This window comes from Leuciscus leuciscus (genome assembly GCF_965113295.1).
Source record: "Leuciscus leuciscus genome assembly, chromosome: 13".
Classification (NCBI taxonomy): domain Eukaryota; kingdom Metazoa; phylum Chordata; class Actinopteri; order Cypriniformes; family Leuciscidae; genus Leuciscus; species Leuciscus leuciscus.
In genome coordinates this window covers 33,616,519-33,630,509 of record NC_138737.1, presented here as the reverse complement: position 1 = coordinate 33,630,509, position 13,991 = coordinate 33,616,519, and the positions used below count along the sequence as shown (strand labels likewise).

The 13,991-nt window shown below is 36.3% G+C and overlaps 1 protein-coding gene and 1 long non-coding RNA gene across 10 annotated transcripts in view; one reads left to right on the top strand and one right to left on the bottom strand.

Annotated features, from left to right (window-relative positions):
• Positions 1-844: 844 nt before the first annotated feature.
• The window catches only part of aak1a (AP2 associated kinase 1a), a 79,638-nt gene continuing 66,491 nt past the window's right edge, over positions 845-13,991 (bottom strand). For 7 of the 9 annotated variants that reach the window (XM_082188682.1, XM_082188684.1, XM_082188686.1 and 4 more), the window contains one exon: positions 845-3,549. In XM_082188682.1, coding sequence (XP_082044808.1) covers positions 2,768-3,549 — 782 coding nt within the window. In that variant the 3' untranslated portion in view covers positions 845-2,767. Of the gene's footprint in view, positions 3,550-7,989; positions 13,078-13,991 lie in introns of those variants that run through there. The other 2 variants (XM_082188689.1, XM_082188690.1) reach the window with 1 other exon arrangement.
• On the top strand, positions 3,558-9,948 carry LOC309513087. Its single transcript, XR_014211287.1, has 2 exons — positions 3,558-8,758; positions 8,804-9,948. It is a non-coding gene; the product is annotated as an uncharacterized lncRNA (long non-coding RNA).

Genomic DNA, 13,991 nt, shown 5'->3' with positions numbered 1-13,991 from the left:
TAGATCAAACTACATCGCAAAAGTTGGAACCATCGGTTGGAACGAGCTGTAGTTAGAACCAGATTTCTTGTTTGTATGACGTGTGGACTTAATTTGTCTTTATCTTGAGCAAAGGTGACATTCAGTACGATTTACATCTTTCATTTCGAATATAAATTTCATTCACAGTTTGTCAAGAGATTTAAACGCAGGCATGTAAGAAGGAGCCAATGATTGATTAATAAGGAAATAAAGCAAAATAACTGAGGGGAAAAAAAAGGATTATTAGTCCTCAGATCAGATGCCAATGCCAGTAATTTTAGCAAGAAAAAAAAAACTTAATTTAAAAAAATCTTAAACAATATCTTGTATTGACAATGCATGAGTCCAGCTCTCTGTAAAGTCTCCTCCAGCACATCCCAAAGACTTTCAGGGAATTTAAGATCTGGACTCAGAGGAGCCGATTCATGTGTGAAAATTATTCTTCATGATCCTCACAACCATTCTTTCACAATCTGAGCCTGGTGAATCTGCACATTATCATCCTGGAATATGGCCAAGATGTTTCTTCCTACATGAATGTTTAAGAAATGAAAAGCTACACACTCCATCAATTAGGATTAGAACTGTTGCCAAACATATAACATGGATAGAAACATAATAACTGCAATAATGTATATACATATACACACACATATATATGTATATATATATATATATATAAATACACAGAATATATGTATAAATGTGTATATAAGTATACACTGACACGCACAGATATATATATATATATATATAGTCAATTTTAATATATTGTAATATTATAATACAAATAAAGTGTATAATAAATCAATACAATGACACCTTTTAAACACATTTCATTTATTACATACAGATTCTACACCAGTGAGCGTTTTGTGTAGCTCAAGTATTTCCAAAAGAGAAGTGCCTCCAAATTCATTCAAGGCCACCAAGCAATCATGGCTGTTTCAACATTAGACATAAAAAATAAGAACAATCCCCAGTCTCTCATATAAAACACCTTTCCACAAAGAGCAACGTGGATACACACCTAAAATTCACCCCACATAATACAAACTACACCTTATAACTCTTAGTATCATAGTGAAAAAGTGTAAGATGCACCTGTGTATATTAACAACAGCCTTAATGCCTCGATTTACACATTTGCATTTATGGGATGAAATGCTGAGGAGGCAAACGGAGGATGACAGGTGCAATGAAAATCTGTGCAGCAAAAGTTTGTGTTTCATGGGTTGGGACTGAATTTGAACATACTATATTGCATTTAATCAGAGATTGAGTGGATGTTGTGAACAGCAGAGATAACAGCATCTTGGTACTCGAGCTGCCTGTTTAAACATAATAAAGGGAATGTGCAGTGTTCATTGATAGCTAGAAAACAAATATTACATTGAATAGTAACATTCTATTACAGTTGTGTGCAATATAATCCAGCATCAATTGGATTTAACATTCAGCTGTATAATATGAGCCCATAAATGAAAAACATCACAAGATCGTATTAAATACTGTACACTAGCACTGCTCTTCCATAAACACGGTGCATGAGATCAGGTGTTGCTTATACAATATTTCGAGCTTTTGTCTGCTTGCTTTTCATTGGCTTTCATGCTAAACATGATTATTAGGGAAATAATTGGAGCAACTCTAATTATGGGTCAAACATTTTTTTTTAAGGTAATTCAACATGGATAATTAAAAAAGTTATTGAAAAATATTAGGCCTATATATTATTTCAAAAATTGCAATACATTCAGGGTTTCACAGGCATATTTTCAAATGAAAATTTGACAATTTGATGCTTTCCTTATTTAGTTGTGCAAATGTAACATACATATAGCTATAATGATGAATCTGACAGAAATAACCAGTCCAGGTCACGGTTAAGACCATTACGATTTTTCATTGTAACATACATTATTTTCATAAAAATTAAGCATGTTTACAGGAACAAGACTGCAAAATAAATCTATAATGTATTGAATTTATGCTGATTTAAAAAAAAAAAAAAAGGACAGTAAAAAACTATCATTAGTTTATTATTTTAACATTATAGTAATAAGAATTTAGATGGAAAATATTTGTCATGAAATTGACGTGTTACAATTCAAAAATATTAATGGTGCTTCGTTTTCTTTAGCATTTGGGGTGAAATGTTAACTGGATATATCTTCATGAAGGGAAAGTATAAACGTAGAAGTATTTTCACAGCCCAAAGAAATGTTGGCTGATAACCTTTTGTGTGTTTTGAGAGATAAAATCAACTTATTAAATATGTTTTATTTATAATCAATTGTTGGGACAGGATGTTTCCTGTTTTTCATTATGATGTGTTATCTCTGCCAGATCTGAGCTATATAAAACTGCCTGGTATACCATGATAGTAGAAATGCCATCGGTGACCAGATGGAGAATAATACAAACATTTGATAATGGTGGAAATAATTCTTTAAGCTCATTGTCATAATAGAAAACATTTCAACATTTTTGCTAAGCAACACCCCAGTTCAGTTTTCTGTTGATGTGGACGAGACACAGGACAGAAGTGAAGTTTGACAGCATCAGAATGATCTGAGGTAGCAAAAGATGTCACAAATAAAACGTTTACCCAGAGATAGACAGCCAAAGGCCATAAATGTGCTTCATTCTTCAATATATTACACTCAGTATACAGCATTTTATTATGTCGAGCTCAAATCTTTTAGGGGGCGAAAGTACTGGTGTGGTTTCAGACGCTATTCTCTCAGCGTTTATCATGACGGCCTTTAAGGTGGAAGGGCGCCGAGACAAACGGGTCACCAGAAGCCACATCAGACGTCAGATTGTGATGATGCTCGCCGCTCGGTTTGTGTTCAGGCTCTGTGTTAACGGGTCCTTCATAGTGTCTGGAATACTTCGAAAGTGCCTGGGGTCGAAAGGGCAGAGGCGTCACCTGGCCGAGGATGCTCTCGTCAAGGGAAGAACCTGGATGGGGGTGTAAATATCCCGGCTGGGTCACTGGATTGGTGTAAACCTTTCCAGAAATTTCCTTCTTCCTACCAAAGGGGGCCTGGAGGAAAATATCAGGCTGTTGAAGCTGAACCGGGGGACGAGCAAAAGGCGCATTGGAGAATACATCTCCATCGCTGTCCCCGTCTTGTCCGATCCGAAATGGAGCTTTGGAGAAGACATCGACGCTTGGATCCGCACCTGGATGTTGGGCTTGGGACACCAGCGGTGGCGAGTGGTTCTGAGCGTGGACTGAAACCAGAGAGGACTGGTTTTCAACCGGTACCTCGGATTCGGAGGACATCTGGAGGTTTCTCAAAGATGCGGGGCTTTGCTCATCATCGTCATCCGAGTCTTGAAGTAATGGTCTGGAGCCACTGCAGTCCAAACTTGGAGTTTCTTCGCCACTCACCTGTGACCGCCCCTCTTCTTTTTCTCCATCGTCTTCATCACTGGAATGAAAACAGTCCTCAACGGGGTTCTCAACACCTTCTCCATCTAACAGCATTCCATATCCATCATGCTTCCTTCTGGCTTCTGCAAAACAAAAAAACGCGAAAAGAAAATTGATAGTTGGTGACGTTTTCAATAGCAGGAGAATCATTATGAACAATCAGTGATTGTGACCAAAAAGTATTTTGTAGTTTTATAGAACTACAGAATTAAAAACATCGTTGAAACAACCAGAATCTTTTATTGTTGCAGCCTGTATCGGGACAACGACAACACTGTTCCTCTACTGGACAGTTCACCTAAAAATGAAAATTCTGTATCATTTACTCACCCTCATGACTTGCTTACTCCCGCTGACCACAAAAGGAGGCATTCATTCATTTTTTGAATGAATGCGGACTGGAGAGTTCAAGTTTCAAAAAGGAAGTAAGTCTACTGAAGGCATACAGTCACTTTGTGTGAGCAACAGACTGTTTAAGCCAAGTTTAAGTCATTATTCCATGAAAATCTGGACATCCAATTAGGACAACAAGTGCATGAGAGAAGTAGAGATGTCAATCATTATTTTGAGTCAGATCTTTTCAATTGGCTGATCCAGTTCACAAAACCAGTCTGAATGATTAGTTCACAAATGAGTTCATCTCATTGCCTCAAAGAACCAGTCAGAGCAGTTCAAGAGTTAACAGCCCACTGAAGAGGAAGAATATTTTTTGTTCTCTTGGTCACAAATAGCTATCATATTACTTTAGAAGACAAAGCTTGAAGGTCCAGTCTCCATACATTGTAATTCAATAATAATAATAATAAAAACAGGATTGCTGAAATTTTCTCCTTTTGTGCTCCAAGTTTGAAACCACATGATGGCATGGAATGATGATAGAATTAACATTTTTGGGTGAATCATCCATCAAGATGATTGATTGAATCGGTGTTCAAAAGCGTTTAAGGGTTAGTGTCATTATTTACTCACCCCTGTGTCATTTCAAACCTGTATGACATTCTTCTGGGAAACACAAAAGACTTTTGAAGAATGTTGGTGACCATTGACTTCCATTGAATGGACAAAAACGAGCACTGAGACATTTCTCAAAATGTTCCACAGAAGACAAAAAGTCATACAGATTTGGCAAAACCTGAGCGAGCAAATGATAACAGAATTTACTATGTTTTGGTAATAAAAACATGATTTAGTAGCACTCCATTATACAAGATGGATACACAATGAAGCAATAGAGTAATACAGGACAAATAAAGCACATTCTACTACAGTATATCCACAGAAATACTATTGACCAACACCACAGGAAATACCACGAACAGTCAAGAAGAGCTACCACTGACATACAGCAACCTTGTTTCCACAAACTGTCATTTAATTGTCTATTAGCCCTTCATTTGATCACATTTCCAAGAAATGCCAAGTCAGAACTTATAAGTTCATAAACTAACTGGAAGAACTACTACTTTATTTAAAGGGCTGTCAAGATAACAGGCAGGTTTAGTGTGTGAGAAATATACACACATTGACAGCTCACATTTGTTTTTTGAAAGGTGTGTTAGCAACAGACAAGGTTAAAGGGATAATTAACCCCAAAAATTAAATTTCTGTCATTAATTACTCACCCTCATGCCATTCACCTTCGGAACAAAAATAAAGATATTTTTGATGACATCCGAGAGCTTTCTGACCCTCTATTGACAGCACGCAACTACCACTTTCAAGGCCCAGAAAGGTAGTAAAGACATCGTTAAAATAGTCCTGTGACAACAGTGGTTCAACCTTAATGTTATAAAGTGACGAGAATACTTTTTGTGAAAAAACAGACAAAAATAATGTCAGTCTCTGACGCTGTTCACATTGTAGACACAGTGCAGCGCTTCCGGGTTGTACGTCAGAACACCGGCTCAGTATTGGCCAGATCCTGTCTCAACACCAAACGCATGCATCATGGTGCTCACGTGAACAGCGGCAGAGACTTGCATGGAAGAGAAGAAATTGTTGAATAAAGTTGTTATTTTTGTTTTTGTTTGCGCATAAAAAGAATTCTCGTCGCTTCATAACATTAAGGTTGAACCACTGTAGTCACATGGACTATTTCAACAATGTCTTTACTACCTTTCTGGGCCTTGAAAGTTGCAATGACGCTGCTGCCTATAGGGGGTCAGAAAGCTCTGATTTTATAAAACAATATCTTAATTTGTGTTCTGATGATGAACGAAGGTCTTCCAGGTTTGGAATGACATGAGGGCGAGTAATTAATGACAGAATTTTCAGAGTTTTTGGGTGAACTAACCCTTCACTCACCAGTGCTGAAGTTATAAAATGAATACACGAATTTCCATTATTGAGAGTGATGGAAACAAGTAGGTTACAAAAAACACAATGACTGAACTGAGATCAGAGCAGAGACATGATGTAAGTCTTACCTTCAGGATGAAGTAAATGGTTGGCATTAAACTCAGGATTAATACAGCAGTGCACACTAAGATTTAGTTCAAATATTAGTGCTTACATCCTAACAAACTGCAGAGGCATTGACAGTGTTTATTACCAATGTAAAATGTGCTTTTGTTTGAATATATGTACAATAGCACTATGTACTGATGAGTTGCGATGCAAAATATATATATATGAGAAATGCCACTAAACCTAAAGCTTACACATCTGTGCAGAGATATTTATTGATTTGACAAAGATGAACATGTACAATGCAGCAGAAACTCTAAAAGGTCGCCTTAAAGGGCTAGTATGACCAAAAATGAAAATTCTGTCATCATTTACTCACCCTCAAGTTGTTCCAAATCTGTATGACTAACTTTTTTCTGTGGAAAATAAAAGAAGATATTTTTGTCCATACAAAGGAAGTCAATGGTCACCAAAACGGTTCGGTTCCCCAAGATTCTTCAAAATGTCTCAAGTATTTCACAGAAGAAAGAATGTCATACAGGTTTGGAATGGCATGAGTGTGAGTAAACAATGAAAACTTACATTTTGCAGAAAATTAAAACATTTAAAATAGCCTTTTAAATGCATTGATAATAATAACTGGCATCAAGTTGGCATGCGCATGTAAAGCTAACCGTCAATCTCTCACTGAGCAATGGCTAAACTGAAAAGGACAGAAATAAAGAAATAAGGACAAAGTGCCTAAGGATTCATTTAAATAGCACATTCATCAGTTCAAAAGGTGCAGAACAGGAATGACCCATGTAGTGTTAAAAGGATGGTTCGGAGTAAAATCAACCTAGGGTCCTTTGCACCATGACCTCGAGCCAAACACCCCCCAGAAGCCTTTTTTCCCTTGGTCGAACATTATTAAAGTTAGAGCTTATTTAGAGATATCAGCCGAATGGCTTAGTGCAGGCGCTAATGGATCCAAGGATGTATCTCGTACATTACTCCACTAATAATGCCCAGAATGGAACCAAACTTCTACAGTCGTACAAATAGGTTCTGTACTCATAAAACGAGGCATTGGAAAGTTTGTAAGTACATCAGGAGTTTATTTAAATAACACTTGCCTGACGGCTCATGCTACTGCTAACCTGGACGTCGAGGTCACTTACGTGATTTGGGAAAAGCACGTAAAAGTTCTGGAAGAAAGCGATGCATAAGGATATAGTGTAATAATTGAATAATGTTCGACCAAGGGAAAAAAGGCTTCTGGGGGGGGTGTTTGGCTCGAGGTCATGGTGCAAAGGACCTTAGGTTGATTTTACTCCGAACCATCCCTTTAAGAGTCACATATCACACAAAGCAACGTTTAAATCTGGCCAAGAAAAGAAAAAGAGTGAAAGAAAAGTGATGCAATTTATGATCAGTAATAAAATTAACTCAGAATGAAGCTAATTAACAAAGCCCAGCGAGGGATAGATACTTGTGCGTGATCAAATAAAAAATAATTATTTCATCAGTCTCCTCTAAACTGCCATCATGTAATTCGTCCAAGCCATAATGCATGAGTCCATTAATGCAGAAGTATAACATGTTTCTGATCTACATTAACAAAGACTAAGACACAGCTATCTGTTCCCATTGACACTTTTATTTAATATCCTCCTTTTCAGAATTTCCATTGTTGCATAAAAACAGAAGGAATACGGCGCTCGATAACATGAGGAAAAAAGGATAACACGATGGCATTCCAGTATAGATAAGACTTTTTTTGTTGTTGTCATTATTTTCTCCTGACATGGGCTGTGATACACGCTACAACACAACAAAGACTTCAACGTCAGACTACTTAGCCACACCGCTAGGTGCACATCTAAGATCTAATATGAGCACTACAGTCAGATTGCATAGGTCAGCCACATTAAAACAAGCAAAGGGAGGAAAAAGAAACGAGAAACTAACATAATATTGCCAACACACTCTCATGGTAATTTGTGACCATTTTACCTTTTGGCTAAATCCAAAGAATTCATACAATCTCATTCGTAGGCTTTTGTACAATATGCTTACGTCCCAATGATGGTTAGGTTTAAAGGTGGGATTAAGGGTCGGCCTTCATGCTTTTTAAAAATATTTCTAAAAATCACACCATATGAATCACACCGTACAAATTCCCACGAAACCGCCACCTCGTAAAATAGTTACGTATTCTCATGAGATCGTGTTCAATATTACACAACAATGTTCTACCGATGCAACATTTGCACAAGCTTCGGACAAAACAATCACTCAAAATAAAACAGTGCTCTTGGCATTTAACAAAAAAACACTGAAGTACACTATAATGTTTACATCTCAAAAGAAATAGTGTATTGTTACTGCTTCCGCACATCTAATTTATGAAAATTCAAACATCATACATATACATACAGACATGTTTTCTTACATTGAGCTCTGTTTAATATTTGATATGTGTCGGTAAAATGTGACTTTGTGGAGATTCGTCAAGGGTCGGTGTCGGCATGTCTGATACGTGCTGCCCGGACACCGATGTGACGACAGCTTTAGGATCATGATAGATCGATATATAGGCCAATATCTGACCATTCTGAGATATTGACATTTGCTGAAAAGTTAACTTGAAGGATGAGAAGCAATTTTTGCTGTCAACTTTTTAGTGAATTTAGTGCACCTGGAGGTAAATAAGTATTTATTTAATTTCAGTAATTAAATCATTTCCTTATGTCTCAATTTATATTACTATCAGCTTTATATCACTCTAAAAGAAAATAAAGGTTCTGAAAGGGGGTTCAGAATCACTGATGTAATATACATGACTTTTCCAGGCCCAGAAAACACAACTTTAAAATCTCCAGGTTTTTCATGACTGAGAACCCTGTCAAATTCAGAATTGCTTGTTGAAAAGCACAATTACTTGTTTAGGTTCAATTTTTTGATGTAACTGGATGAAACACTGTGTGTTTTACTCAAATCTCTCATTTCTGGTAAATGTCACATGGCAGACGAAACCTCAGGAGGAGCAGACCGTCATAGGCTCCGTCCAAACACATTTACTCAGTTAACTTAGAAAATAAACACATATCTGTCTCATTGAAATTTTAAGAGATTAAGATTCAAAATAGAGGTTATTTGAGAAGGTAATGGATACAAATAAAAAGCTGCCCACAGGCACAGCTCATGAGGTTTTGGAACAGCTTATATTTAGCATTTAGAGCTTGATGGATGAAATGTTGCTGAACACTGAGTTTCTTCAGAACCACAGAACTCTGATAGTCGCTATGTTCAAGTTTATCCGAAACAGGCAAAATGTGACAAAAGAGAATCCAACTGACAGAAAAGCTCATTTTACAACTTTGTGCTCTAATATACAGATAAATAATCTTTATCTTATAATATTTATCTTGAGAATAATACAGTTTTTACATTCATCCTATACCATCACGGCCTAAAACCCTCATGTAGGTTTCCTTTTCATTTATCCTTTATGTGTCTTTAAAGGGGACAATGCATAACTGGATCGAAATTCTAAATATTAAATTTACACTATAGGGGTAGTACAGGGCATAAGAGGTTTTCCACGCATGTCAGATATAGCAAAAAGCAAAGAAAAAGAAGCATGGGTTATGAATGAACAAGAGAGACAAAAATGAAGGAGATGAGACAGAATGACAGAAAAAATAAACGATGGGATCAAAGAACATCACAGAGGAATGAAATCCAAGATGATTAATACTGTGAAAGATTATAACAACTGCAAAGGGAAACGTTCATTTACAGCATCTGTGATGTTGATCTGTCTAGAACTTTGCAGGATAATCTAAATCTAATGTAAACACGGAAGGGAAAACTTTAAATGCAACTTTCTGAGGGCCAAAACATACTCTGCAGAAGTATGTGAATGCTCACAGTTCTAGCTACTTAAGGTAACTATCACCTTGTTGAGGACTATGGTTTGTTTCCACCTGAACACTTGCAATGTTAGACTTCTAACATGTTAGGCATTGCTAGCATGTTGTTAGCATGTTCTACACTACCATTCAAAAGTTAGGGGCAGAATGATTTTTTTTTTTTTAAATAAATAAATTATTCAGTAATGATCCATTTACTTGATCAAGTGTCAGTAAAGATTTCCATTTCCATTTCCACTGTTCTCTGAAGTTTCTATTCACCAAAAAATCCTGAAAACATATATCATGGTTTCCCTAAAATCAATAATAGTTGATTTCATACTAGTAATTCTTATTTTATATGTTCATACAAATATAAAGATATATTTAAATAAAACGGTAACACTTTACAATAAGGTCACATTCATTAACATTAATGTATTAACTAACATGTATTAACAATGAGTAATACGTTTGTTACAGTATTTATTATTCTTTGTTGATGTTAGTTAATAAAAATAGTCGTTCATTGTTTGTTCATGTTAGTTCACACTGCATTAATGTTAACAAACAACTTTTAATTTTAATTACGTATTAGTAAATGGCGAAATAAACATTAACTAAGATTAATAAATGCTGTAGAAGTATTGGTCAGTAGTTCATGTTAACTAAAGTAGTTTAATGAAACCTTATTGTAAAGTGTTACTAATAAAACTTCTCAAATATTAAAAAAAAATTTTGGTATAAAACTAGTTTAGCTGGAATACATAATTTGACATTTCAAAGAATTTTTTTTTTTTAAATTAACTAAATTAATGTAATTTGGAGGTTAGTGTAACATGTTAATAACACATATTTCATAGCTAGCATGTTGTAGCTGGTTGTTAAGAGTGTACAGGGTGGCCAAGCATTCATGTCTATGTTTATATACTTATGTAGAGTATGCTTACGCCCGTAATGGCTCAATTTCTTATAATTTGCTTTAGTCCTTGCTTTAGTTTAGTCTAATTATTTCTGCAACATCATCTTTTTGAGATGTTAAACCCTAACCCCTTACTTGCTCTCTTTTCTTTTGTATTGTCTGTCTGCCACTGTATAACCAGCATAAAACGTTACATACTAAACTGAATAAAACTGGAAAAGGCATTATATGCTCCAATACCTAGAATGATTGGTGGGCTGACCACATGAATAATCAGAGGAATCAAAATGTCCCTGTTGTAGTTTTGCATGATTCAACCGTTCACATTATTCTAAAAATAAATGATTGTTTTAATAAAATATTTAGTAAAATGTAAACTTTTCTCTAGATCGTCACAGTCGGGCGGAAACCTTGTATCCCCATATTTAGTCATTTTTATTTTTATCCTTTACGTCTATATCTGTGGGTTTTGCAAATATTTATCCAATGAAAAGTATTAAGAAGAGCTTGTGACTAAACCTCTAAACGCATTGGATCCTCGAACTCATAACTCCATCCGCACACATTTTGGACCGTCTTGTTTGCAATGCAAGGGTAATAAAGAACTGGTTGTTTGCTTTGAATAAGTACAGCATTTTATATATGCATAAAGGCAAATGATTTGAGAATCGGAGAAGAGTGTCTTAGCCTAGCATTTATCGTCGAGTCATAGCCAATACTGTATAAAATAGATTGTTTGTAGCACTTTATCTGTTATAACATGAGATTTTGGCCACATGACTGTACGCCCACATAGCTACAGTAAACTTTATAACCTGTTAAGTTGATGTATTCATGTAAACACAGTCAGTAATGTTTTAAGTGAACGTAAACAGTTGAGAAAGAAAACACGTGTAACAGTATAATAGATATGTGCGTCAGGTCATAAAGTGACAGCAGCCTATTATTCTTGCTGCCAAATTATGAGATAATATAAAAAATATCTATATGGCAGTTTTTTCCTCATGCTGAGTGGCTATTAAAGGTGAACTAAGTAACTTTTTTACCTTAACCGAACAGCTTCGGAGTCATTGGAATAGTTATATGACTTTTTTCGGGTTGAATGGTGGTCGTCTCGCACCCCCCAAGCGCCTGTGAGCCGAAAAACCACCCTTGCAACTTTGGGCCAGCGGAAGTATCGCGTGATATCAGGTCTCACGATGTAACGAATTGCTTTACGGCAAAAAAATCTGCTAAAATTCTGTCATTATTGCGCTCCCTCACGCTGTTCGAACCCGAATGAAGACGACGTTTTAAAGAATGTCCCATCTGCTTTGATGTCGTTGATCTACTAGCCTCTGGTATCAGAGAGTCGCCAACGAGTTTTTCGGCAGTGTTGTCAAATATCTATTCCGAAGCTGTAGGGGGAGCTCTATAGAGAAACCTGCGAGCAAAAAGCGAGAATACAGCGAAGAAATTCCCGAAACAGCATAGCCCTGCTTTAACTTTGGAAAACCACTAGCCACCGTGGCTGGTGAGCAAAAAAGTTAATATCACTGAGCAGAACACATGCGTGTCTGACCATTTATAATGCTACAATATATATTATTTAAAAGAGTGTTTTTTTGTCATTTTTTTTAAAAGAGCCGTTTTTGGAAAAAGATGAATAAGAGGTTTCCGCCCGACAGCAACGAAAATCTAGAGGTGCTTGATCAGACGAACATCCTCATCACAATACTACGGTGTTGTCGGTTGTCTTCCAGACTGTCAAAGTGTTTGTGTGATTGACTGTCATTGTGAGTTTTAGCAAGTTACTAAGTTAGCAGTTGTTAGGGTTTTCTGGGTGGTTGCTAGGAAGTTGGCAGGCTAACGTTTAACCAGCCAATCAAATCCCAATTAATTAATTCAAATTCTGTCACAAGTTTCCCTCTGTTCAATTTTTACTTCACATGACAGAGGGCCATTTCATGATGTCTTCAAAGAACCATATCCAAATGTGTTCACCATGTTCACATTTTGACTTTTGGTTTGTTATAATTGAGATGTTTGTTTTGGGAGTTGAAAGAAAGCATCATTGGTTGCTATTTGACATCCTGAAGAATGAAGCATAAATCAATGATAGAGTCATGAGAATGTTTATGGATCAGCAGAAGAGAGACAAAGAGCAAATGAGAAAAGAATGGCAAAGGAAAATGTGCACAAGGTTTATGGGATTTCTTAAGGTTGAGGTTTCTAAACTCTCGCTATATTTTTAAGAATTGCACGCTGCCCTCTCCCTCTCTCTCTATTCATCTGCCTCTCTTTCTGTTTCCTCTATAAGTCGATGAGTTGGTCCACCAGCAGAAGAGAGCGTGCCAGCGAGGGCAGACTGGTCTCAGAACTGCCACTGTTGCTGCGAGAATGACCACCTAGAACATGCCGGAAAGAGGAAAAGAGAAAGAGTGGAGAGAGAGAGAGCGAGAGAGAGAGCGAGAGAGAGAGAGAGAGAGAGAGAGAGAGAGAGAGAGAGAGAGAGAGATGTGAGGAATGAGAAGTGTGAGAAAGAATGAGGATGAAAAGAAGATAAGACGTTGACGGAGGGTGAGTGAAGAATGAGGGGTGAGAAAAGAAAGGAGGAAAGAGAAAAAGCAAAAACCAGATGAATAGCAGGAAAGAGAAAGCATAAAACGCTAAAAGATAACAGATCAGAATCGAAGTGAAATATTTTAAAGAGGATGGCTAGAAAGTAAAACGAAACCCCAAAAAGCCTAGATAATACTTTATTTTTATGGTCCCCTTTTGACATTCTACTAACTATAAGTAAAGTTGCACCTACATGTTAACTAACTCTCATTGGAGTATTAGTAGAGTATTAGTAGACTGTCTGCTACTTTATTTTGATGCTCCTCAACAGACATTCTACTGACTATAAGTAAAGTTGCACCTACATGTTAACTAACTCTCATTGGAGTATTAGTAGAGTATTAGTAGACTGTCTGCTACTTTATTTTGATGCTCCTCAACAGACATTCTACTGACTATAAGTAACATTGCAAGTGCATGTCCACTTATTCTAACCCAAACCTAACAATGTACTAATACTCTACTAACACTCTAATGAGAGTTAGTTGACATGCATGTAGTTGCAACGCTACTTATAGTAAAAAAAAATAAAGAGAAACCAAAGTCTAAAGTCTTGGAGAATTACAGTATATTTAGCTGTAATGCTACTTTATATTAAATCTAAAATGTAAACTATGACCATACAGTATTGACAACCACATACTTGAAATATCATAAAATCCATGTCCAATTTCACCACAAAACTAAAAGAAATGTAATA